General features: G+C 50.8%; 1 protein-coding gene and 1 long non-coding RNA gene across 4 annotated transcripts in view; one reads left to right on the top strand and one right to left on the bottom strand.

Moving 5' to 3' along the window:
- KIF3C (kinesin family member 3C) overlaps positions 1–15470 on the top strand; it is a 55760-nt gene extending 40290 nt beyond the window's left edge. The window contains exons 3-8 of one of the 3 annotated variants that reach the window (XM_045011832.1): positions 925–1047; positions 3058–3176; positions 7121–7237; positions 10108–10213; positions 12184–12359; positions 13723–15470. In XM_045011832.1, coding sequence (XP_044867767.1) covers positions 925–1047; positions 3058–3176; positions 7121–7237; positions 10108–10213; positions 12184–12359; positions 13723–13816 — 735 coding nt within the window. In that variant the 3' untranslated portion in view covers positions 13817–15470. Of the gene's footprint in view, positions 1–924; positions 1048–3057; positions 3177–7120; positions 7238–10104; positions 10420–12183; positions 12360–13722 lie in introns of those variants that run through there. The other 2 variants (XM_045011831.1, XM_045011833.1) reach the window with 2 other exon arrangements.
- Positions 15471–18074: 2604 nt separating this feature from the next.
- Positions 18075–22906, bottom strand: LOC123365867. The gene is made up of 3 exons (XR_006577798.1): positions 22717–22906; positions 19595–19679; positions 18075–18499 (listed from the first exon to the last, which is right to left on the bottom strand). It is a non-coding gene; the product is annotated as an uncharacterized LOC123365867 (long non-coding RNA).
- Positions 22907–26070: the final 3164 nt, after the last annotated feature.

Here is a 26070-nt window from a genome sequence, read left to right as displayed (position 1 = left end):
CCATCCCTGCCCATCCTGGCTAATAGCCATTGATGGACCTGTCCTCAATGAATTTATCTAGTTCTTTTTTGAACCTTGTTCTAGTCTTGGCCTTCTCAACATCCTCTGGCAACATCCAGAGGTCCCTGAAGACTTGTGCTGGCACCATCCTTGATGTCAGATACTGGCAATAGATGATGCTTGAATCAGTTATATATACTGCATATATTTATATGATAGGTCACGGTTCCTTGGTGAACTTGACAACACATATGGTCCTGGGTAACTGAGTCGTATAGTTAGGTGGCTTGTATAAAAGGAGTTGTCAGGCGCAGTCCAGTTCCCAGTGGACAGTGCCCAGATACCGAAGTGATGGGCACCCAGCAAAATACCACCGCTCAGACAGAATGCACTGCAAACCCAATTAAGGAGCTGTGTTCAAACTCAGTCCACGTAGGTGGTATCACCATTTGGTGCCATCCACAGTGCCAAGGCAAGCGTGGGACAGCAGAAGCCATACACAAGTACAGCTGCTTCATTCTGTCCCTGGCTCGGTGTAGCTTGATTCGAGGAGATCCCATTGTAGGGAAAGGGGAGGTCTGTAGGCTTTGGCGTGACTCATCTCGACAATCCCTCGTCTCTGGGCCAAGACAGTGAATGTGGCTGTGAGTTGTGGTGGTGTTGGCCGTGCTGTGGGCCAGAAAGAGGCTACCAGCTCACCATCAGATGTGAATGACTTTCAGTCACTACAAGCCCGGCCAGCCATTGAGCTGGACACCCTGAGATGAAAGGCTCCAAATCACATGCCCAAATGCAGTCCCCCTCCATTGTAAAATTTGCATACAACTACCCATCATGCTCTGCAGGCCAACAGGATGGTTTTGATGCAGGTGGGGTTGTTCCTGTTACGGACTCAATTGGGTTTTGTGTTTTTCCTGGATGCAGAAACGTCGGGAGCGGGAGATGCAGCAGGAGATGCTGCTGCGTGATGAGGAGACCATGGAGCTGCGGGAGACCTTCACGTCTCTGCAGCAGGAAGTGGAGATCAAAACCAAGAAGCTGAAGAAGGTGAGAGGCTGCCTGTGCTGGGACACAGCTGTGGGGAGTCAGTCTCAGGCTGGGTTTCTTTTTAATGACACTACAAGGTGAATTTATGGTTGTTCTGAAACTGGGAGGAGGGTTTCAGAGTAGTAGCCGTGTTTGTCTGTACCCGCAAAAGAACAGGAGTCCTTGTGGCACCTTAGAGACTAACACATTTATTTGAGCATAAGCTTTCGTGGGCTACAGCCCACTTCATCGGATGCACAGAATGGAACATACAGCAAGAAGATATTTATACATCGGATGCATGCAGTGGAAAATACAGTAGAAAGATACATATATACAGAGAGAACATGAAACAATGGGTGATATACGCCATCATGTGCCAGCAATGCCGCTCTGCCATGTACATTGGCCAAATCGGACAGTCTCTGTGCAAAAGAATAAATGGACACAAATCAGACGTCAAGAATTATAACATTCAAAAACCCATCGGAGAACACTTCAACCTCCCTGGTCACTCAATTACAGACCTAAAAGTCCCAATATTACAACAAAAAACCCTTCAAAACCAGACTCCAACGAGAGACTGCTGAATCGGAATTAATTTGCAAATTGGACACCATTAAATTAGGCTGGAATAAAGACTGGGAGTGGCTGGGCCATTACACAAAGTAAAACTATTTCCCCATGTTTATTCCGCCCCCCCCCCCCACAGTTCCTCACATCTTCTTGTCAATTGCTGGCAATGGGCCATTTTCATTACCACTGAACAGTTCTTTTTCTCTCCTGCTGACAACAGCTCACCTTAACTGATCACTCTCGGTAGAGTGGGTATGGTAACACCCATTGTTTCATGTTCTCTGTATGTATAAATATCTCCTGTCTGTGTGTTCCACTCCATGCATCCGATGAAGTGGGCTGCAGCCCACGAAAGCTTATGCTCCAATAAATGTGTTAGTCTCTATGGTGCCACAAGTCCTCCTGTTCTTTTTATGGGAGGAGGGTTGTGGGTTTGTCTTGCTTCCACTTGCAGGAAAAGTAGTGTCTAGGGTTGCCACTTCTGTAATTGCTGGTAACTGGACCCCCGAGGCCCTGCCCCTACCCCACCTCTTCCCCCAGGCCCCATCCCCTTCTCTGCCTCTTCCCCCAGGCCCCATCCCCTTCTCTGCCTCTTCCCCCAGGCCCCATCCCCTTCTCTGCCTCTTCCCCCAGGCCCGGCCCCCATCACTTGCTCCTCTCCCCACACCCCCGTCGCTCACTGAATCATCTCAAGGAGCCTGTCTGCAGGTAGGAGGCGACCCTGGCTGAGCAGGGGCTGCTGCGGGTTAATGATCCAGCACCGTCCCTCACCCTGCAGAAACTAGATTTTTGGTTCAGGTGCCAGATCGCCTTTTCGACCAGACTTTCCGGTCAAAAACCAGGCACCTGGCAACCCTAAATGGCACCCGGCCACAGAAGCCAAAACCAGACTGTCCAGGTAAAACCCAGATGGGTGGCAACCCTAGCAGTGTCCCTGACTGCATCTGGGCTGCAATAGGTCCATGACAGCTTTGTGACAGCATGGCATGACATTTTCAGTGTGTGCCACTAGAGCCATGTCCTCACACAGGTGAACCAGGCAGCTCAGACCATGGGCAATGCATTGCACATTGGGACCTGTAGTCTCCACAGGTCCCTCAGATCAAGGTGGAACATAGAGTGCTGGAATCATAGCTGCTGTCAATCACCATCGCCAGCTGGGGATCTGTCCCGAAGCCCCTGCAAGACTCACCTTTGTAATAAAGGGGCAGCCCACTTCATTTAACCACATCCGGCACATACGCAGCATTCAGGCTCCTGCAAATGTTCTGTGTGGCTTAATGTTGGATGAACTTTGGGCTTCCCCAGTGCAAAGACCCTAGAGAGACCCATTTTTAAGGTCTTGTTGGATACTGTGAGTAAATGACTTGCTTCTCACATGGGATGAGACCTCAGGCCACATCCTAGAAGCTGCTGCCTTTCAGCAGAAACAGAAGCTCTTTCTTGGTGTCCCAGCTGTATGCCAAGCTGCAGGCGGTGAAGGCAGAGATTCAGGACCAGCATGATGAGTACATCAGAGTGCGGCAGGACCTGGAGGAAGCGCAAAATGAACAGACACGGGAACTTAAACTCAAGTAAGTATCTCTCACCGTAATGGGAAATGCGGGATACATTCTGACAGAAAAGACAGAACTATTCAGAAAGAAGCAGGATGAGGTATTCAGGTGTTTACAGTGATAATGAAATAAACATCCTCTTCCTTCAGTAGCTAAGGAGGATGTTACTCAGCAGCTATTCAAGTAAAACATTTTTAAATCTGCAGGGCTGGATCACTTGCACCCAAGAGTGTTAAAATGATTAGCCGAGGAGCTTCCTGACCCATGAATGTTCATTTTTCCAAAACTTGGAACACTGGGGAAGTTCCAGAGAACAGGAAAAAAGCGAATGTTGTGCTAATATTTTAAAAGGGTAAATGGGATACCCGTGGTAACCGTCGACTTGTAGGCCTGACGTCAATCCTGGGAAGACTCACGGGAAGGCTGATGGGGGTCTCACTCAGTAAAAAATGAAAGGACAGTAGCATAATTAATGCCACTTAGTGTAGTGGTCTTAGCGTACGGGAAAGTAGGTCTTGTCAAACAAACCTACTGTTGTTTTTTGATGAGGTCACAAGTTTGCTTGATAAGGTAGCCGTGTTGATAGAATATACTTAAACCTCTATAAGGCGTTTGACTTAGTCCCACACGATTTTCTGATCTTAAAATATAGCATTATTCAAAATCCGGGTAGCCATGTAAAATGGATTAAAAACTAATTAAGTGAAGGATTTCAGAAAGTAACTAAATGAGGAATCCTCCTCCCAGGGAGTGTTTCTCGTGGGGTCCCACAGGGATCTGTTCATGGCTCAAAGCTATTCAGTGTCTTTATCAACGATGTGGGGGAAAATATAAAATCATTAGTAGCAAAATCTCTAGAGGACACAAAAATTGGTGGAATGGTAAATAATGGTGAGGACAGCTCAGGTATAAAACCAACCTGGATCATTTGGTAAGATGGGCTCATTTGGACAACATTCATTTTAGTCCCACCAAATGCAAGGTCATACATCTAGGAACAAAGAATGTAGGTCACTCTTACAAGATGGGGGATTGTGTCCTAGAATGCAGCGGTGCTGAAAAAGGCTTAGGTGTCATGGCAGATAAGCAGCTGCACATGAGTTCCCAGTGCAATGCTGTAGCTAGCTGGTCCAGTGCAATCCTTGGATGTATAAGCAGGGGAATATCAAGTAGAAGCACAGCATTAGTGAGACCGTTACTAGATACTGTGGCCAGTTCTGTCCGTGCTTCAGAAAGAATGTTGAAAAATTGGAAAGGGTTCAGAAAAGACCTACAAGAATCATTCAATGTCTGAGAAACCTGCATTATAGCAAAAGCTTTGAGAAGCTCAGTCTAACTAGATCATCCAGATTGAGAGGAGACTTGATCAGTTTACAAGTGCCTACAGGAGGAAGAGATTTTTGAGAGTAGGCAGCTCCTTAATCTAGTAGAAAGGGCATAATGAGATCCAAGGGTTGGAAGCTGAAGCCAGACAAACTCAGATGAGAATTAAGGTGCAAATTTTTAATAGTGGGGATAATTAACCATTGGAACCACTTATCTCGGGATGTGGTGGATACTTCATCACTCTAAGTCTTTAAATCAAGACTGGATCTCTTTCAGGACTGCTTTAGCTCAAATAGAGGTTCTTGATGCAAGAATCTTTGGCCTGTGTTATGCAGGAGGTCAACTAGAGGAAACTAATGCTCTTCTCTGGCCTTAAAATCCAGAGTCCACATGACTCACAAGGAGGCCCTTGCAAATCAAAAGATGAGGGTAGCCGTATGGGCAGGCTTTATGCTGGGGGACAGAGTGGGATGAATTAATTACCCTGGAGCAGGGAAGAATCAGTGTCTCATCTCTGGATGGACATTGGGGGTTTTTGCATGTAAATTAGGTGAGGGTAAATGGACATGCATGAGCACATGGGTCTGACTTTCAAAATCTGGCTCAAGTGGGGCTGATAAAAAACAACGTTGGTGCTAGACCCCATGTGTTCATACCCTGAGGAAGATGCTACATCCATATCCCCGGTCAACGCCATGCTACAGGTTGGGGAAAGACCCAAGTATGAGTTAACGCGCTTTCCCTGTAGCATGTTAATAACATTCAGACAGTGCTTTAGTATAAAGTGCTATACAATACGTGCTAAGTAGGTCTGTCTAGTGATTAAAATAATTAATCGCGATTAATCAAACTGTTAAGCAGTAATAGAATACCATTCATTTAACTATGTTTGGATGTTTTCTACATTTTCAAATATGTTGATTTCAGTTATAACACAGAATACAAAGTGTACAGTGCTCACTTTATATTTATTTTTGATGACAAATATTTGCAAATAGTATTTTTCAATTCCCCCATTAGAAGTACTGTAGTGCCATCTCTTTATCATGAAAGTTGAATTTGCAAATGTAGAATTATGTACCAAAAAAACCTGCATTCAAAAATAAAACAATGTAAAACTTTAGAGCCTACAAGTCCACTCAGTCCTATTTCTTGTTCAACCAATCGCTCAGACAAACAAGTTTAGTAACAATTTGCAGGAGATAATGCTGCCCATTTCTTGTTCACAATGTCACCTGAAAGTGAGAACAGGTGTTCGCATGGCACTGTTGTAGCAGGTGTCGCAAGATATTTATATGCCAGATGTGCTAAAGATTCATATGTCCCTTCATACTTCAACCACCATTTCAGGGGACATGCATCCATGCTGATGACAGGTTCTGCTCGATAACAATCCAAAGCAGTGCGGACTGACGCATGTTCATTTTCATCATCTGAGTCAAATGCCACCAACAGAAGGTTGATTTTCTTTTTTGGTGGTTCGGGGTATGTAGTTTCCGCATCGGAGTGTTGCTCTTTTAAGACTTCTGAAGGCATGCTCCACACCTCCTCCCTCTCAGATTTGAAAGGCTCTTCAGCTTCTTAAACCTTGGGTCGAGTGCTGTAGCTATCTTTAGAAATCTCACATTGGTACCTTCTTTGTGTTTTGTGAAATCCGCAGTGAAAATGTTCTTGAAATGAACAACATGTATTGGGTCATCATCCAAGACTGCTATAAGATTAAATATATGGCAGAATGCGGGGTAAAGTAGAGCTGGAGACATACAACTCTCCCCAAAGGAGTTCAGTCACAAATTTAATTAATGCATTATTTTTTTAATGAGCGTCATCAGCATGGAAGCATGTCCTCTGGAATGGTGGCCAAAGCATGAAGGAGCATACGAATGTTTTGCATATCTGGCATGTAAATACCTTGCAATGCTGACTACAAAAGTCCCATGTGAACGCCTGTTCTCACTTTCTGGTGACACTGGAAATAAGAAGCAGGCAGCATTATCTCCTGTAAAACAAACTTGTTTGACTTAGCGACTGGCTGAACAAGAAGTAGGACTGAGTGGACTTGTAGGCTCTAAAGTTTTGCATTATTTTGTTTTTGAGTGCAGTTATGTAACAAAAAAAACCTACATTTGTAAGTTTCACTTTCGTGATAAAGAGATTGCACTGCAGTACTTGCACGAGGTGAACTGAAAAATACTGTTTCTTTTGGTTATCATTTTTACAGTGCAAATATTTGTAATGAAAAATAATAATATAAGGTGAGCAGGGGACTGGCAGAGTTCTTGTCTGAAAACAAAGCTTACCGGAAATGCTGTGTCTCTTTTGTCTGATTGACATGCTCTGTCTCTTTCTGGCCCCATCTCTGGCTGGCTGGCTGTGTTTCTCTGTGTCTGGTTCTGTCATCTTATCCTATTTTTACCTGTTCCTCTTCCCTTTTGCTCTCATGTTTCCCTCTCCCATTTCTCTGGGTCTCTGCCCATCCTCCCCCATCTCTCTCTCCTCTTTCCCCAACACTTTGCCTCTTCCCACCTGTTTCTCCCATTCATCTCCCCCTTTCTTTATTCTCACTCCCTCGCCCCTTTTGTCTTGCCACCACCACGTTCTCACTCCGTCCCCCTCTTACCCTGGCTCTTGCTCAGATACTTGATCATTGAGAACTTTATCCCTCCTGAAGAGAAGAACAAGATCATGAACCGCCTGTCCTACGACTGTGAGGAGGACCAGTGGAAGTTCCAGCCACTCGTGCCCGCTGGGGGGTAAGGCTGCGATTCTGGGAGAGGAGGCCTGGTAGCGCCCCCTCATGGCTGCAGGAGGGAGGGTTCTGAATGGGGAGGATGAGCAGTCTGGAATGGAAGAGCAGGCGGAAGCCAGGCGGGGCAGGGACAGCCTGTCCGTTACTGAGTTACTGTCTCACAGAGCTGAGAACCCTCCTTAGCACCGTAACACGTTGTCACTGTCCAGCTGCAGCCTCCCAAAACACCTCCTGAGGGGTGAATTTGAGTCCCCAGAGTCTCAGCGGGGAGTGCCCTGAAGAATGGGCACTGCCAGAAAAGAACAGCCCCACAGGCTATGGTGTGGGGACACAACCTCCTCTTTCCGCCCCCACTCTGCACCCGCCCCACCTCTTCCCACTCAATTCCTCCCCCTTCCCCGAGCCTGCCCCATCCCCACTCCTCCCCCTCCCACCCCAGCCCCTCCTGCACACCGCGGAACAACTGATGGCGGCAGGCATGAGGCACTGGGATGGACGGGGTGGCGCTGATCGGCGGGGCCACCAGTGGGCAGGAGGCGCGGGGGGCGAAGGGGGGAGCTGGTTGCCAGTGAGTGCTAAGCACCCGCTAATTTTTTTCCATGGGTGCTCCAGCCCTGGAGCCCCCCGGGGTCGGCGCCTCTGTATGGTACCAACCAGCTTTGTGTCTAGCATGTTGTGCCCATGTCAGGCAGCAGAGCGGTGACCTCACCGCCAGTAGGAGAAAAGCTCTGCCAGTTGCCCTGTTCTTGTAATGAAAGGCCTGAACCCTCTAGCTCGTGGCCATGGCACTGCAGGGCACAGGGAGGTTAGGGCAGGAGAGTTAAGGTGGGCGGCTGAGGTAGCTGCCTGGCCCCTCTCTGTCTGAGGAGACGCTGCTGCTTTCCCGCCGCTCAGCCCTGGCTACGTAGCGCTCCGCGGGACCGGGGAGTGCCAGGGCCACGTGACAGGAGCAGTCTGGAGAGAGCGAAAAGCCTTTGTCCGGCCTGCAGCTCCATCCCCCTCGCCAGAGAGGCCGCGAGGCCGAGGACAGGGCTTCAGACTTTTCCAGTGTTTTGTTCACTTCTTATGCTTGAGATCCTGTCTGGACACCTCCCCCACCCTCCTCACAATCTCGGCTCCTTCCTCTTCTTCCCACCCCATCTGCCAAGCCCTGGGGGGGACCCACTGTCTTATAACCCTCCCCGCATCCTCCCTACACTCAGACACGGAAACTCAATGGCCTGATCTGCTCAGCTCCTGCTCCCAGTGGGTGCTCAGCTCCTGGGGTTCCTCTTGACAGGAGCTGCCACATTGACCAGCGTCTCTTCCCTGCCAGCCATGGGCAGCGGGTAATGGAGGCTGGGGGAGGCTAACACTCCCCAAACCTCTGCTAACGCTCCCCGCTGCAGCCCCGAGGCTGGGCCCTGGCAGGGCTCAGAGGTCCTGTGGGTGGCCCGGACTCAGGGCTTGGCCCCGGCTGGCCGGCCAGGCTTGGGGCTCCTCCAGGCTGCTCCAGGCGCCGGTGGGCCAGCTGGGCTCTGGACTGCTCTGGTCACCAGCAGGCCAGCCCGGACTCGCGACTGCGCCGGCAGCCTGGCCGATCGGAGCGGGGAGTGGAAGAGGTGGGGGCAGAGCCTTGGGCAGAAGAGGCAGGGCAGGGGGCTTAGCTTTCCCAAATGGGGAGTGCATGTGCCCCCATGCCACCAGCTCTCATGATCAACCAGTGCTCCAGTCCGCACGGATATACTCCATGGGCCTCACAATTTGAGAACCAGTGATTAAGGCTAATGCAAAGCTGATGACGCAGGGAAAGCAGACACACTATGCACAGGCAGATTTGATGTTTCTGACTAAGGTTTTTATTTATTGAGGCTTGGCAGAATGTTAATTTTTTTATCATGTTGATGGATAATATCGGTTTGTGTTTACAATGTTTATTGATTTGAATTTTCGCAGTTGTGGAAAATTATGCGGGGAGCAGACAGTGAGGGCTCAGACAGTGAGGACTTCATGACAGTTGACACTGAGATTCAAACAGTTAAAGCTTTCTAACCATGAAAACACAACTTGTCAACCTCACGTGCCAAAATAGCCAGAGTAAATAGCCTTACATCAAACTCGTAAGCTCTCAAGCAGCATCTTTCCGACTTTGCTGATCTGCAAACCTCAGTTATCATCCGGGGAAATATTTTTCATCAATGTGTCTGTTTGTGGTGAAATTGACGTTTACCGGCACCTGTCGATAAAAGCTAATCCTTCCCAGCCTATATTTATTGGAGGCCAAGGGGGCTAGCTTGGCTGACCCAGAACATCAGTGGCCCTTCTGCCTGTGATCCCAGTGATGGACAAGCCTCAGGAGGTTTGGAGATTCTTGGATGAGCCCCACAAGCTTCTCCAAATCTCTCTTCTTTGCCTCCCCTCTGGCTCCCTTGGCTTTCAACTTCGCAACCCAGCAAGCACCCTCTTTGGTGATCTTCCTATCCAGGGATTCACAGGTCACAACTTCCTGAGTGAGCCTGTTCCTCTGCCAGATAATCTGTTCCAGTGCTGTGTTACTCAGCCGCAAGCGTCCTGTACTAGTTTCCGTCCCGCTGCTGTTAGCCGTAGCCCCTTCGACCTCCCCCCAAATTCCTCTGGTTGCTAAAGTCTGACACCTTTCATCACTGTAGATGGTCTTAGTTAACGATGTGCAGTAGAAGTAAAACCCTGGCAGTCTAGGGATCAGCTCTCCACCACACCGTGGGCACAGAACAGAAAGGAAGGGGAGACCAACTCTGCAGAAATTTATATCCATTTAGAGAGACTGAGGCAGCCAATTCCACGCTTTGCCTGGATTTATTTTTAGTGGATCATTTTATATGGGAAAAATGTTTATTATAAATCTCTCCTTAGCAGCAACAACCAAATGAAGAAGAGGCCGACCTCTGCCGTGGGCTACAAGAGACCCATCAGCCAGTATGCGCGGGTGGCCATGGCCATGGGATCCCACCCTAGGTACCGGGTGAGTGCAGGAGCTGAAGGGAGGGGTGGAGTGAAGTCATTGAGTGGACGGATGGGAAACTGGTGGAACCGATGTATGGCTGGGTGAACTGGTGAGGGAACGATGGAATCAAGATAATGGGTCCTCTGAGAGTGGAAATGTGGTGGCTCCTATCAGCAGGAAGAGAAGTTTAGCTTTGTGAAGCAGAGCAGCTGGGTGGAGCATGTTCGAGGTCTGGCTTTGAAGAGCATCTCTAAGCTTGGGGTGGGTGGGGAGGGGTTATCATCCACCTGGCGGCTACGCTCATTGGCCTGGGAAGAAGAGCTCTGTTTGACGGGTCAAAGGAAGCCAGCTACCCCTCCAAGCCATGCTAAGCTCTTCACAGTTTGCACTGTCTGCCTCTCGGTGAGGGGGAAAGGTGCCATGGAGCAGGCTCACACCCACAGCATCTCCCACACAACCCTGCCAACAGAGGTATCTTCTCCCACCCCCATCAGTCCTCTCATGGATCAGTAACTGGCTACAAGTCAGGAAAGAAAGGATAGGAATAAGTGGTCAGTTTTCAGAATGGAGAGAGGTATATAGCAGGTCCCCCAGGGGTCCGTACTGGCCCCAGGGCTGTTCAACATATTCATCATCAATTATCTGGAAAAAGGGACAAACAGTGAGGTGGCAAAATTGGCAGATGATACAAAACTACTGATCATTCAACGCTGACTGCGAAGATACAAAGGGATTTCACAGAACTGGGTGACTGGGCAACAACATGGCAGCTGAAATTCAGGGTTGACAAGTGCCAAGTAATGCACGTTGGAAAACATAATCCCAAGGATACCTATAAAATGATGGGGTCTAAATGAGCTGTTACCACTCAGGAGAGAGATCTTGGAGTCATTGTGGACAGCACATTGGTTGCAGCTGCAGTCAAAAAAGCTAACAGGATGTAAGGAACCATTCGGCAAAGGATAATCCTCTATATAAATCCATGGTGCACGCCCCCTAGAATACTGCTTGCAGTTCTGGTCACCTCATCTCAAAAATAATCTATTGGAATTGGAAAAGGTACAGAAAAAAGCAACAAAAATGATTCGGGGCATGGAACAGCTTCTGTATGAGGAGAGATTGAAAAGACTGGGACTTTTCAGCTTGGCAAAGAGACGACTAAGGGGGGATATGATTGAGGTCTATAAAATCATGACTGGTGTGGAGAAAGTAACTAAGGAGGTGTTATTTACTCCTTCTCATAACACAAGAACCAGGGGTTACCCAGTGAACTTAATAGGCAGCAGGTTTAAAACACACAAAAGGAAGTGGGTTTTCACCCACGAAAGCTCATGCTCCAATACGTCTGTTAGTCTGTAAGGTGCCACAGGACTCTGCTGCGTTTACACAAGGAAGTGTTTCTTCACACAATGCACAGTCAACCTGTGGAACTTGTTGCCAGGGGATGTTGTGAAGGCCAAAACTATAATGGGGTTCAAAAAAGAACGCAATAAGTTCCTGGAGGACAGGTCCATCAATGGCCAGAAGCTGGGAATGGGCGACAGGGGATGGATCACTTGATGATTCCCTGTTCTGTTCATTCCCTCTGGGGCTCCTGGCATTGGCCACTGTCGGCAGACAGGATCCTGGGCTACGTGGACCTTTGGTCTGACCCAGTGTGGCCGTTCTGATGGTCTAACTCAGACAGCTGCTCGCTGACCTGTATGCAATGCAGTTGGGGCCTCTCAGTCCTGTCCCTTGCGGAGACATCACCACAAGTGGCACTAGCCGGCTCCCTTGCAGGCAGCCGAGGTTTGAGCAGGCCATGGACAGCAAGCTGGGGTGGGTCAGAGTATGTAAATGGGAGGCAGCGTATCTGGGGAGACCGACCTACAGCTGCCCCAATAGAAAAAATCTCCTGCCCCCAGGGCTGAGCCCAGCCTTTCAGCAGGTGATCAGCGTACTGTCAGTGACTCCATTTGTTGGTGTTTTCATCCTGTTCGGTGAAGGCTGAGAACATCATGTTCCTGGAGCTGGACCTCTCCCCCCCAGCTGTGTTTGAATTTGAGCTGACCGGGGACCAAGGTGAGCAGGACCCACGAGCTCTGCACCTTGAGAGACTGATGCGCCTGGATAGTCTCCTGGAGCGGCCGGCAGCTGCCAGGGTGAGGAAGTCCCGATCCTGGTGAGTGTCTGCCGGGGGGAAGTGGAAAACAGCCTGATTCTGATGCCTGCTGGCGCTCAGTGGGGTGAACGTGAGGGCTGAAGGGAGGCAGGGACCGCAGCATGGGGTGGAAGGGGCAGAGCGGAAATGAGCAGCTGTGAGGTCCCCGCTGGTCTGCCAGGGAATAATTAATAACAAGTTGCATTGAAATAACAAACCGTCTGTTCCATGCCTGGCACGTTTGTTGCTGCTGGGGCGTCTGTTCTTCAGGCTGGAGGATCAGGGAATGAGGAAGCTGCAAGCACGGAGGAGGAGAGAAAAGCCATCCCCTGGTCACTGCTCTAGGTCCTGTCCCTGGTGAGGTCTGGGGCAGGGGATGGGTACATCTGTCACATCACCCCCCCCCCCCCGCCTCTATCACATGCCCACCTCCTGGGGACGGGGGAGGGGTCACTGGTGCCCACACAGCGCCGGCCAGAGGGAAGCACTCTGTGCCCGTGCCAGGTTTTCTTATCAAATGGAAGCAGCAAACTCTGCCAGTGCCCAGGGCCCCACAGAGATGACAAGCTTGTTATTGGCCTGGTGGGACCTCATCCTGCCCAAACCAGGCGGCTTCAAGGACCCGGGGGCTTTTTACATGGCCAGAGCCTCTGCACAAGCCTAGAGCAGGTCTCTGTCCGTGAGGCCCTACCAGAGTCCCTGCGCTAGGGACCCGAGTCTCATCGGTCACAGCAAACACTGCCCTGCGTTGCCCAGCCTTGAGACACCTCAGCCGGATTGAACCATGAGTCCTGACGAGCCAGTGGTTCAGAGCTGCCATCTTGGTAAAGAGCCGGCATTGGTGCCAGGGCAGGGAACCGCCTTCCATCCAACTTCTAGGGTGGGCTGAACAATCCCAACGAGAACCTGGGACTGACATTTTCAAAGTTGGGAGCCTAAAGTTGACCGACTCCCCCAGTTCCCGGTGGATAAACACGAACGTTAGTTTTGTAATCATTAAACGAGTGTTAAAAGCAGGGTGACAATGAAACCAAACATGTACAGGGTCTCCCGTCCCACAGCTTACGCCACTGAAGTGCAGCCTCCTCTGGCCTGGGGCCCAGCAGCTCGGCACACCGCGGGCAGATAACTCCGTGTATCTCTGAAGGGCAGACCTGACCCTGCTGTGAACTGACCCTGGGATTCAAAGGGAGTTTGAGCCTGATGTTGCAGCCTTTATTCTGTCCCCTCTAGCTTCACATGAGTTTCCTTTATAGCACCTCGCTGAACAAAATGGCTGGCGTTTCCTGTTAGTGGACCTGGCTGGGAGGCTTGGAGAGAAGTGGGAGGAGGTGGGTGATGTGACAAGAGACCAGTTTTTCTCTTTTCCTTGTCCCACTCTCAGGTGCCAGACGCCCCGGCTGCTGCCACCCTCAATAACTCACGGTTCCCTGGCGGCCGTGTCCCAGCGTCCCCCCACGATGCCAGCTCATGAGTGATGCCCTGCAGCGCCTCCCTTCCCTTCCATCTTACAGCAAGGACTACGCCACCCATCACTGGCTGCTTCCGAAAGCGCTCGGCCCGGGAAGGGGATTCCCCACTGGCAGCCTCTCCGCCTAGTCCCATCTTGTCTTTGTCTTCAGCTACTTCGTGTGTGTGTGTGTTTGTGTGAGACACTCGGCGTCGGTTCCCGGGGACACGGGCGCTGCCTCCCTCCCCCCATCTGGATCTGTCACTTTATTTATTGATCGTATTTATTTATGAAGCAGTTTGGCAATGCAGAGTTAGGAGACGCGTTCAGAATAAGGCGCAGGCGAGGCTGGTGGTGGGCACCATGCAGATTGCTCCCTTCTTCTACCCCCACATCTTGTTTAAAGCAGGAGCCAGCCGCAGCCTGCGGCAGCTGCTTTTCCTTTGTGTCATTGGCAGCCTGCCCGCCCCTAATGCACAGTCACCTCCTCCGAGCGGGAAACAAGCAGAAGATGGGGGAGAAGCTAAGCCCTCCCTCTCTGATGGCTTTCTTGTGAGATGAGACCACTCAGAGCCCTCCATGGACTCCGCATGTGGGGTGGTGGTTTGCTTTGCCAGATTCCCTGGGATACCCCACGAGACCCATGCACAGGCTGACGGCCGCTCCCACAAGTGTTTGGGGATTTTCTGGCAGATGGGCCTTGCGTTTGCTGGCCATGGATGAAGAGACACTTCCTGTGCCGTATCGAGAGCAGCAGCATTGACGTCTCCTGGAGTTCTGGGCTCAGCTCTCATCCTGTGACGAACAAAGGGGGTATGAATTAACCAAACCCAGCCAACAGGGGGAGCTAAAGTCTTCCAGTGATCCTGGGACTTTGCTCGCCAACGGCACCGTTGGGCGATGGCTGGGCCTGTCCCATTAAGTCATCTGACGTCCACCTTGGTTCACAGTGTCCTTCGTTGGGGTGGAGCAGCCAGTGGGGATCTCCTGTTCTCCCCAAAGAAGTGCCCAGAGGCTGGAGAACAACATTATCTACTTGGAAACTGACCTTGCCGGTCAAAGCAGAAATGAAAGTTTCTACTGTCCTTGGCAGCTAGAGAGAAAGAATCAGTGAAGGGCAGACGAGCCGGAGCCAGGAGAGGTAACTTGAACACACCTATCCCTTGCACTGGCTACCTGGACTGGGTGTTACAAGAAGGTGTTAAACTGCTAGTCTCAAGAACAACTTTGGTCTGGTGCAGGGGCTGTGGAGGAGAGCAGGGAAGCTGGTAGAAGAAGGAGGGACAAGAGGCGAGGCGCTTTTGTCCAGTCCTGAGGAGGAGGATTAAAACATGGCTCCGGCAACAGCATGGGCGGCTGCGGGTAGAACAAAGTTCAGTGTTCCTGAGTGCGCCGACGTTCAACAGTTCAGCTGAGGGCAGGTGCGTCCTCACCTGAGACCTTCTGGGTGGATGTGCCAGGCCGCTGAGTGAGCATAGACAGTTATGGGCTCTTGGATAGTTTGCAAATGTGTAGTGCCAGGGGATTGGGGTGGGGGGTGAGGGGGTGGAAAGAGATCAAAGACCTTTGCAAGCAGGGCCGGTGCAAGGATGTTTCGTGCCCTAGGCGAAACTTCCACCTTGCACCCTCCCCCCCCCTGCGCCCCCGCCCTGAGGCGCTCCCCTCCTCCCCCCTGAGGCGCCCCCCCTTGCGGCAGCTCCCCACCCCCCACCCTGAGGCACCCCCCCCGCCCCAGCTCACCCCTGCTCCGTCCCCATCCCGAGCACGCTGTCGCTGCTTCACTTCTCCCACCTCCCAGGCTTGCGGCGCCTAAGCTGATTGGCGCCGCAAGCCTGGGAGGCGGGAGAAGTGAAGCAGCCACGGCGTGCTCGGGGAGGAGGCGGGGCAGGGGTGAGCTGGGGCAGGGAGTTCCCCTGCGTGCCGCCCCGCCAGTTACTTGCTGCAGGCGGCCCTCCCCGCACTCCCCGGCCCCAGCTCCCTCTGCCTAAACGCTGGCGGTGACCGGGGCAGCTGAAGATCCGGCCACTGCGGTCGCTGCCGAAAAAAATGGTGCCCCCCAAATCCTAGTGCCCTAGGCGACCACCTAGGTCACCTAAATGGTTGCACCGGCCTTGTTTGCAAGATCATAGTCAATGAGAAAGTGATTTATCTGGTTCACTCAAGAAGACTTGAGTTATGAAATTGTCCTTCCACTTTTCCTGGTCTGAGGCCAGCACCCTGCTGGAGCAGAAGGAGGTGCGTCCTGGAATCCAGACGACTGGACTTGAACTAGGAAATCCTAGGAGGATATGAGGGCTGGCCCCATAGAGTGTATTGTTCTGAGACCAAGGGAGTTTCTCATTAGGGTCTGGCCACCGCCTGTCTTGTAGCCTTCTGCACTTACGACTGCTTCCCTCTCTCCCTGTCTCAGTGTCACTGCTGTTTGCCTCTGCCACGCTCTCTAAAACTTTCTGCTCCCAAGTGCGCAGCTGTTGAAACCCACAGGCCATTGGACTGTGGCGGGAACGGAGGAGTGGGAAGGGCTGGAGCCTCACTCAGCTTTCAGAGGGGAGACACCGACAGCATCTTATTTCAAAGACTCTGAGTGCTACATAAAGGGGTGGGGGGAGGGTCACTGCAGGGATCACTGGGTAGCAAATCCCTGCATCATGGGAATCAGCTAATTAGTCTCCCCAGATCAAGGGCTTAGTTTGTACAGGTTAGAGAAGAACAAACCATTGCTGAGTCAGTTTTCCATTTAGTCCCCAGGTCACGGATGGGTAAAGCATGGCCTAGGAAGTCCCCAGAACTCAACAACAGGGCCTTCAACCACCCTCTTGTTTCATACCATGGTGTAGCCCATGGAAGCTGCAGGCTGCAATGTTGTCTTTCAGAGCATAGCAGCCCTGCCCTGCTGCCTGCTGGGACCTGGAGTCTCAGCTGGCCGCATGTGCCTGTTTAAAGATGAAGCCAGCTGCTACTTTCTCCAAGATACGTTCAGGCTCCCAACCAGCCAGCATGGAGCTTCCAAACTGGGCATTGGGCAGTGTGTAGGCCCCCTGCTTCTGCATTACCAGGGTCAACAATGCTTGTGCATTATCACTACCAACACTTCTCTCTAGCGCTCGCCCCTTTCACCAGCTTCTGACAGGGGAAGGATGGCACTCGTTGTGCCTTGCATCACTTGAGATGATGTGGGTGTGTAAAGCCGGTGAGAGAAGCCGCAGCTCTCTGATTGAGGTTAGAAACTAGCCCCGCCCATCTGCAGTGGGTAGAAAAGCTAATGGAGCAACCCCAAAAAAGCACATTCAGGTGAGGGATCCATGAGGTCGGGTTCATGGAAGATCCTCCATAGGACTGGGGACTATGCTGCCATAGAGCAGTGCCAGTCACAGGGAGTGTCAGTGAGAGGAGCAAGGGGAGGGGAGAGTGAAAGCTGGGGCACATTCCTACTCTCTCGCTGGCCACGGAGATGTCCCTTCTCCGGTGCCAGCGCCACACTGAAGGTATTGAAGACAGGCTCAGTCCCCCTTGGACTTACCCCACACTTACAAAATGGAGCACTGGGCTGCAGGAGGAAGGCTCCATGTACCCCCTTCAGATATGCTAGTGGCTCCCCAATTCTCCCATCTCCATGCTAAGTCAGGGGGCTAGGTAAGCAGAGACCTGGCCTAGTTATATGCGGCTGGGGGGCAGGCAGGTGATCAGATTTTGTGGGATGGAACTAGCTGAGGCTACAAATGGGGAGCTGCTGGCAGACTCCTTGGGGGTGGACAGTTCACTCTCCATCTGGGGCAAAGGTCCGCAGTTGATGGATGGATCTAGTCTGTTCTCAGTGGTACCAGATGACAGAACAAGGAATAATGGTCTCAAGTTGCAGTGGGGGAGGTTTAGGTTGGATATTAGGAAACACTATTTCACTGGGAGGGTGGTGAAGCACTGGAATGGGTTCCCTAGGGAGGTGGTGAATCTCCATCCTTAGAGGTTTTTAAGGTCAGGCTTGACAAAGCGCTGGCTGGGATGATTGAGTTGGGGTTGGTCCTGCTTTGAGCAGGGGGTTGGACTAGATACCTCCTGAGGTCCCTTCCAACCCTGAGAGTCTATGATTCTATGATGGTTTCTCTTCATTCCTGCTGCCTCACCCTAGAGCTTGGCCCATAATGTTGTGAAGAAGCATGGGGGTCTGTGCTGGTTTAACCTGAGTGATTTGCTCCTTTACCTCACCCAGAAGCAAGGCACCTGCCTCAGGATCCCCAAACCCATTAAACTTCTCTCCAGGCTAGAGGAGAGAGCTAACGTGGGGGGTGAGCAGCTGGGAATGATTGCACAGACAACATGCCAGGTGAAGGAGCTTATCTCCAGCACCATCCACAGGGAGTGACTTGGGCTCCAACCCTCCTCCAGGGACATGGGTGGGTCAAAAGCAGCTCCCCACCCAAATGCACCGAGGAAAGGTGTGTCCCATTCCCAGCTCCAAGAACAAAACCTCTTCTCCCCCGTTACTGAAGAGGAACTTGAACTAGCTGAGGCAGCTGCAGAACAGCCTCTCTCACCTTCCATTTCCACATTGCCTTGAACGCACAGACTCGGGATGCCTGATTTGCAGGATCGTGTGCGCCCCTGAATGTAGCTTCAAACACAGCCAGAGAGAGCAGCTGGATTTTCATTCGAGCGCCAGAGCCACCTGCAGTGAGTGTGCTGGAAATTGGCTGAGCTAGACACACAAAGGCACCTGTAGACAAATGCAGTTGCCCTTTAGCTCCTGTCCACCCATTTCTAGGAGTCCAGCACAGGCCAGTTTTAGACATGCTGACCTATGGGCCTGCCCACCCACACGTAGCACAGAGACACCCCTGCTCTCTTCTTTCGCATGGCGTACAGGGTGGGTGAGTGCAGACACGGGTCACTAGCCTGCCTGTCAAGGGCTAAATACCATCTCCCACCACGTCTTGTGCAGCCTGTTTGCCCTCCGGAGGGTATTTTCTGTGCCGTGATGAAGCACAGGCCCCGGACAGGATTACAGCTATGATGGGGCCCATGTGAAAACTCTCCAGCCGTCTCAGCTGCTCTCATTAAGAAACCTCCCTGGTGGGTTGGAAATTTGACACAGACACTTTGGGATCACATCTCGCCACTTGGCCAGCTTTGAATTTTGATTTTGACCTCAGAAAACTCCCCAGGCAGTGCCCCCAATCGATGGCGTGCAGACAGCTCCGCGTGTGTGTGCGCATGCGTGCCGGGGGTGGCGCTGAGCTCTCAATGCCTAAGTGCCGCTTCGACGCATCTGTTGCACATGGACATTTAAAAATCTCGCACACTCTCGATCTGCTGCTGCCAAGAACCTCACAATCTTCTTAGCACAAAAACCAAGTAAGGCTGTAAATAAACACTGATGAGAACCACGAAGCTAGCAGTGGTGTCTGCCCTCTGCCTTGGTACGAGGGGCTGGATCACTCCCACAGCCTCACCGCCTTGCTGCAACCTCAGATGTATATTTCTATTGTTCTTTGTATGTTGGTATGTAAGTATTTACATAGGAACGTATGTAGGTGTGTGCGGGTGTGCGTGAGTCACCAAGGGGACTATTTACCATCAGTGTGAGCGACGACCAGGCAGATTCCAGAGGGGGGTAGCAGGTTGGTATTTTTTTTAATTAATCAGCTGATTGACTGACAAGGTGAGGGCCTTGATTAGGACCAAATTTTTGTGCCTGTTGTTATGGTGATTTATTTAGGAATCAAAAGTTTCCTGTATGGTGGCCCGTCCTTGTCACTCTATACATATGAATATACAGGACATATTATAAATATATATATATTATACATACTGTGCTGGGAAAGGTCATTGTCCTCACACCCCCTCTGGCTTTGGATGGACACTTCTTCAATACTCTGTAAGGTAGCTTTGATGTGCTGGAAATGAACAGAAAGTGCCAGCACCATTCAAAATGGCAACAATGACAACAATAAAGGAATGAGCATCATTGCAAAGACGGCTGCTGCTTCATTCATTCGTGTTTTTTTCCAAACAGGGACCCACCAAAATCGTGTCGGGGTGACTCAGATAAACCCCCTACATAACAGTTGCACACAGCACTGCCGCTAGACAGCTCAGGGTGATGTTAAATCTTCAGCCGCAGTGGTGAGAGCAAGGGAGTTGGAATTAGGACACCTGGCTCTGCCATTTATTCGCTGTGTGAACCAGGGCAACTGAACTGCTAACAACATTCATGCTGCAGCATTTTTACTACGGCACCTTAGTAGCATTGCTGGGCGATTTACAGAGACACGGTCCCTGCCCCACAGGCTCAGTTGGACAGAACGTGGAGCCCGACAAAGGGTGGGGCTAGGGAAAGGAGGGCTGATGTGTGAAGAAGGGAACAGATGGGAGGACAAGAGTATAGAAGCAGGACAATATGGTCTGCAATGCAAATAGTACTAGGCAGGATCCACAGAGCACGCCGAGGCTGCGAGTTGAGCGATTGGGAGGATGGTGGTGGGGAAAGGGGAGAGGAGCAAGGCTTGAGCGGAAAAACGAAAGGTCAGTGTAGCAGGGGGCTGGTGCAAAGGCACCTAATTAGCCCCTGCTCAGCCAGCCCCAATCAGGAGCAATAGATTGGGGCTGGGGAGAAGTCTGGTGCCTGGCCTCTGGAACTGGCTGCACCTGTGGGCGTGCTAGCAGAAGAGCTATAAAGGCTGGCTGGCAGCCAGTGCAAAGGGGGAGTCTCCAGGCTGAAGGGAGACTCCCTGTAACAGAGGAGATAGGAAGACCTGTGTGTATTTGTAAATAGTATCGCTGGTGGTGGGAACTGTATGTAAATAAAAGCCACGGGTGCTGCAGCAAGAAAAGCCTCACAGTGCTTTATTGAGGGAGCACAGAGCTCAGCAGGGGGCGGCCCAGGAAAGGACCCGGTTACAGTCAGATTTTGCCATTTTTTAGTTTAATGAAGTGTTGAGACACCCTAAGGAGATTTTGGGGCAACAAGAAGGGCTGAGAACTGGGGGAGAGGGAGAGGGCAGGGCAGGAGAAATAGATTGGTGGGTTAGCAGCACAACATGGCAATTGCAAGATTTAATTAACAAGGGCTTGCAAGTGCTCTGGGTGTTTCCCTTGAAAGGTGCCATGAAGAACAAAGGATTATTTCATGCCAAACGTTGTTGCCTAGAGAATTCAGAACAACCACCCTTGCAATGCGCACGTTACATCCTGCACAAGATGAGAAAGTGGCTTCCAGCAGGGAAATGCAGCTCAGCCACCAGCAATACTGGTTCCCTACAAAGTTTACTCTATTTGATTATATGAGGTTCTCAGGATCATTTGACTTTCTCTAGGCCAATGGCAGAGCTCCTGCAGTAATAGCAGTTGCCATCTTGGATTAATGGAGGTGACATATTTGTTCACTGTTTTGTTTCCCTCTCTCTTCTGCCTCACTCCACCCTACACACACGCAGACAGTGGCACGGTCACCTTGAGAATATGCACATGCTTTCTAGGCAGTAACTGGCTGGCCCTGAAATCCGGCACTCTATGAATAACAAGGAAACCGTCTCATAAACACATACAATGCATAAACCAGCTAGGGACTTCCATGTTTTCTGGGTGTGGGTGGCTTTTTTAAACACAAATCTACTGCTATTTCCATGATGACATGGTCTAGTGGATTTAACATTTCTTTTAAAATTCACAGCATTGTCACTGCTCTGGAAGTGCCATCTTTATGGGGAAGTCCGATGGCATTAAATGCAAATACCGGTAATAATAATATCCTCCTGCAAGAGAACATGGGATAGGGAGGGCCCTCCTGAGTCATCAGATCCAGTCCCTGGCAACCCCATCACATAATACCATTCGTAAATGTATCAAGCTCCAGCTTTAAACTAGTAGTTGGATTGTGTGGCCTCATTATTTGTATTGGGAGTTTGGTCCAGAACCTCACTCCTCTGATGGTTAGAAAACTTCTTTTAATGTCAAACATGAAATGTATTTGTGGCCAGTTTATACCCATTTGTCCTTGAGTCAGCCAACACTGGTCTTCACTGGCTCTGCTCCCTCCCTGGGGTTTACCTCCTGATGTATTTTAGCGAACAATCATATCCCCTCAGCCTTCATTTTGTTAGGTTAAACAAGCCAAGCTCTCTTAATCCCCTCTCATAAACTAGGCCCTCCATTCTTCTGATCATCTCTAGTAGCTCTTCTCCGCACCTGGTCCAGTTCACATTCATCTTTCTTGAACACGGGTGAACAGAACTGTACCCAGTATTCCAAATGAGGGCTGATGTACCTTGCACAATGGCATTAACGCAGGGGTGGGCAAACTTTTTGGCCCGAGGGACACATTGGGGTTGCAAAACTTCCCACCCCCTGACTGCCCCCTTCAGAATCCCTCGACCCATCCAAGCCCCCATTCTCCTTGTCCCCTGACCACCACCCCCAGGACCCCTTTCCCCTTATCCAGCCTCCCGGGACCCCACCTTGTATCCAACCCCCCGGCTCCCTGTCCCCAGACTGCCCTGACACCCCCACCCCCTGACAGCCCCCCCCGGGACTCCCACCCCTCCCCTTTCCCCATCCCCTGACCCCCCCCTGAACCTCCACCCCATCCAGCCGCACCCTGCTCCCTGTTCTCTGACTGCCCCCCGGAACCCCCTACCCCTTAATCCAACCCCCCCGCTCCCCGCCCCCTTACCATGCTGCTCAGAGCAGCATGTCTGGCAGCTGCGCTGTCTGGCCGGAGCCAGACACACTGCTGCACTGCCCTGCAGGAGCTCGCAGCCCTGGCACCCAGAGTGCTGCCCACACAGTGGCGTGGCTGCATGGAAGGGGGGACAGCGGGGGAGGGGCCGGGGGCTAGCCTCCCTGGCCAGGAGCTCAAGGGCTGGGCAGGACAGTCCCGCGGGCTGTAGTTGTCCCACCTCTGCATTAATGCGTCTCTTATGCTACAGGAAATACCTTCACTGATGCACACTGTGCTCACATTTGCCTTTTTAACTGCAGCGTCACATGGCTCACGGTCCTACTGTGATCAACAAACACACCCAGGTCTTGCTCCTCCTCTTGTCTGTTATATCATTGGGGCAGCCGGTGTAGGAAGCAATCACTTGAGGCCAGAGAGCAGGCAGCTAACCAAAACCTCCATTTTATTTACATATCTACAGAGAGCTTCTCAGCCGGTTGAAACCGGTTGAGCTAACCCATAATAATCTAACTCAGTTGCCATAGCAACAAAACCATGACAACCAAATACACAACATATTCCTCCCCCCCTAATAAGAACATCCCCTAAATAAAACACACACTAGACTAGAGAAGGAGGGTAGACTGCCTCCATTCCCGGCTAAACCCTGGGGATTATTTTGCCCCATAACCGTGGGTTCGCCCTAGCTAAAGATCCAGCCGATGAGGAGGCCTTCTGTCTCTAGGTGGATTACGGCGAACGACTGGTGTTATTGCACCCGAAAGCACTAGGGGCTCAGGGTCAGCAGCACGAACAGGTGAGGAGGTGGTATCAGCTCGTGCTGGGCAAAGGGGTATCTCAGCCGCCGGCAGTAATGGAGGAGAACAGTCAGAAACAGGTGACTCGTGATTCGATCCCTCACCAGAAGAGGTGAAGTCAGACCCCTCAACTGCAGATGGGTCCTGAGGACTGGCATGACCTGGCAACAGCTGATCTACATGTCGCCGCCAGGTAAGATTCTCTGCAGTCCGGACTGTGTAGGAAACAGGTCCTGTTTGAGTGATGACTGTGGCCGGAACCCATTTAGCTCTGGAAGTATAATTCCGAGCCAAAACTGGCTGTCCCGGGCTAAAGGTTCGGTCTTTTGCTCTGGGTGCCCGTCTGATGACTTGATATTGCTGCTGATGTTGCACAATTTGTCGGGGTTCAGAAGGTTTCAGCAGATCAAAGCAAGTGCGCAGCTGTCGTCCCATCATTAGAAAGGCCGGAGATGCGTGGGTCGTAGCATGAGGTGTGTTTCTGTAGGAAAGTAAAAAGGTATCCAGACGCTTTTGAATGGAGTGTTGTCCCCTTGCTGATTTCAAAGCGTTTTTCATTGTCTGCACAAATCTTTCAGCTAATCCGTTGGTGGACGGATGATATGGTGCTGACGTGATGTGGTGTATCCCATTTGCTTTCATAAAATTTTGAAACTCCTGAGAAACGAACTGCGGTCCGTTGTCGCTCACAAGTTGTTCTGGCAGACCAAAACGACTAAAGAGTCCTCGTAGTTTTTGGATAGTACTCTCTGCAGAAGTGGACTGCATTATAGAGACTTCTGGCCATTTAGAATGGGCATCTATTGCCACCAAGAACATGCTTCCTTCAAGGGGGCCAGCAAAGTCAACGTGAATACGTTGCCACGGGTTTTCAGGCCAGTCCCATGGGTGTAGGGGTGCCCACTGGGGTGCATTCCTCACACCCTGACATGACATACAAGCTTTTGCCTTCTCTTCAATAGCGCTGTCCAGTCCAGGCCACCAAAAATAGCTTCGTGCAATTTCCTTCATGCGCACTATTCCACAGTGACCGGAATGTAGCTGTTCTAACATCTGTGATCTCAGTGGTGGTGGAATAATGACACGTCTCCCCCACAACAAACAACCAGATTGGACCGATAACTCCATCCGCTTGGACATGTAGGGAACAAGGTCGGATGAGACCGGAGAGGTTTGTTGAGATGTTCCATGCATCACCAGGTCCATAACGTGGGACAATACGGGGTCAACGCGAGTTGCCTTCTTTATCTGAGTAGCAGTGATGGGTGTATTCTCTACCTGTTCAAAGTAGAAGATTTCCTTGTGGGCACTATCTTGGTGTTTGACCGGCAAAGGCAACCTTGAGAGGCCATCTGCATTGCCGTGTAGAGTGGATTTCCGATATTTGATTTCATATGTGTGTGCTGAAAGTAACAATGCCCAACGTTGCATACGACTAGCAGCTAATGGGGGAATGCCTGTGTAAGGTCCAAAAATTGATGTCAGAGGTCGATGGTCTGTGAGAAGAGTAAATTTTCGCCCAAACAGGTACTGATGAAACTTCCGAATTCCAAAAACAATTCCTAATGCCTCACGTTCGATTTGGGCGTAGTTAGTTTCTGCTTTGCTTAGAGTGCGTGAAGCAAAAGCAATAGGTCTCTCTTCTCCTGAAGGCATAATATGTGACACGACTGCTCCCACTCCATAAGGGGAGGCATCGCAGGCCAATTGCAGTGGTAAGGATGGATCAAAGTGCGTTAGAACTTCAGAATTTAGCAATGCATCCTTAGCTTTGTTAAACGCAACATCACAGGCTTCAGTCCACTTCCAGGCCTTGTTCTGCCCAAGAAGCTCATGAAGTGGTTTTAGCAGTGTGGCTAACTGTGAGATGAACTTTCCATAATAGTTCAGGAGTCCTAGAAACGAGCGCAGCTGGCTTACATTTCGAGGTGGGGGAGCCTCCACAATAGCTTTAACTTTTGCAGGGGCCTTATGAAGACCTGCAGAATCAATGATGTGACCCAAATATTCAACAGAGGGCTTGAAGAATTCACACTTGTCTTTGCGAACTCGTAGGCCATACTCTTCCAGTCTTTGTAGGGTAGCCTCTAAATTCTTTAAGTGATCCTCTTCATTTCTTCCAGTGACCAGGATATCATCCAGATAGCACTGAACTCCTGACAAGCCACACAAGATCTGGTCCATAGCCCTCTGGAACAGGGCGGGAGCAGATGTTATTCCGAAGGGTAGACGACAGTATCGATAAAGCCCCTTATGGGTCACAATAGTCAACAGCTCTTGGGACTTTTCATCGACATGCATCTGTAAATATGCTTGACTCAGATCAATCTTACTGAACTTTTGTCCCCCAGCCAGGCCCGCGAAGAGGTCATCAATGCGGGGAAGCGGGTATTGCTCTGCACACAACACTGGGTTGACAGTGACTTTAAAATCACCGCAAATCCGGAGAGAGCCATCTTTCTTCACGATTGGAACGATAGGAGTGGCCCATGAGCTATGGGTAACTGGTATTAGGACTCCATTGGTGACCAGGCGCTCCAGGTCTGCTTCAACTTTTGGCCTGATGGCATATGGCACAGTTCGGGCTTTCAGATATTTTGGTGGACTGCCAGGTTTAATGTTCAATGTCACAGTGATTCCCTTCATACTTCCCAAATCATCTCCAAAAACAGCAGCATGTTTCCTTAGTATAGGGGTTAGACTGGTTTCTTCCTTAGTCAACTGGTGCACTTCTGCCCAGTTCAGTTGAATCTTCCCAAGCCAAGACCTACCCATTAAAGCTGGGTAGTTACCTCTCACCACAAACAGTGG

The sequence above is a fragment of the Mauremys mutica genome, chromosome 3 (genome assembly GCF_020497125.1).
Source record: "Mauremys mutica isolate MM-2020 ecotype Southern chromosome 3, ASM2049712v1, whole genome shotgun sequence".
NCBI lineage: Eukaryota > Metazoa > Chordata > Testudines > Geoemydidae > Mauremys > Mauremys mutica.
Note: the sequence above shows the minus strand (reverse complement) of the source record. Positions and strands in the feature narration are given on the sequence as shown.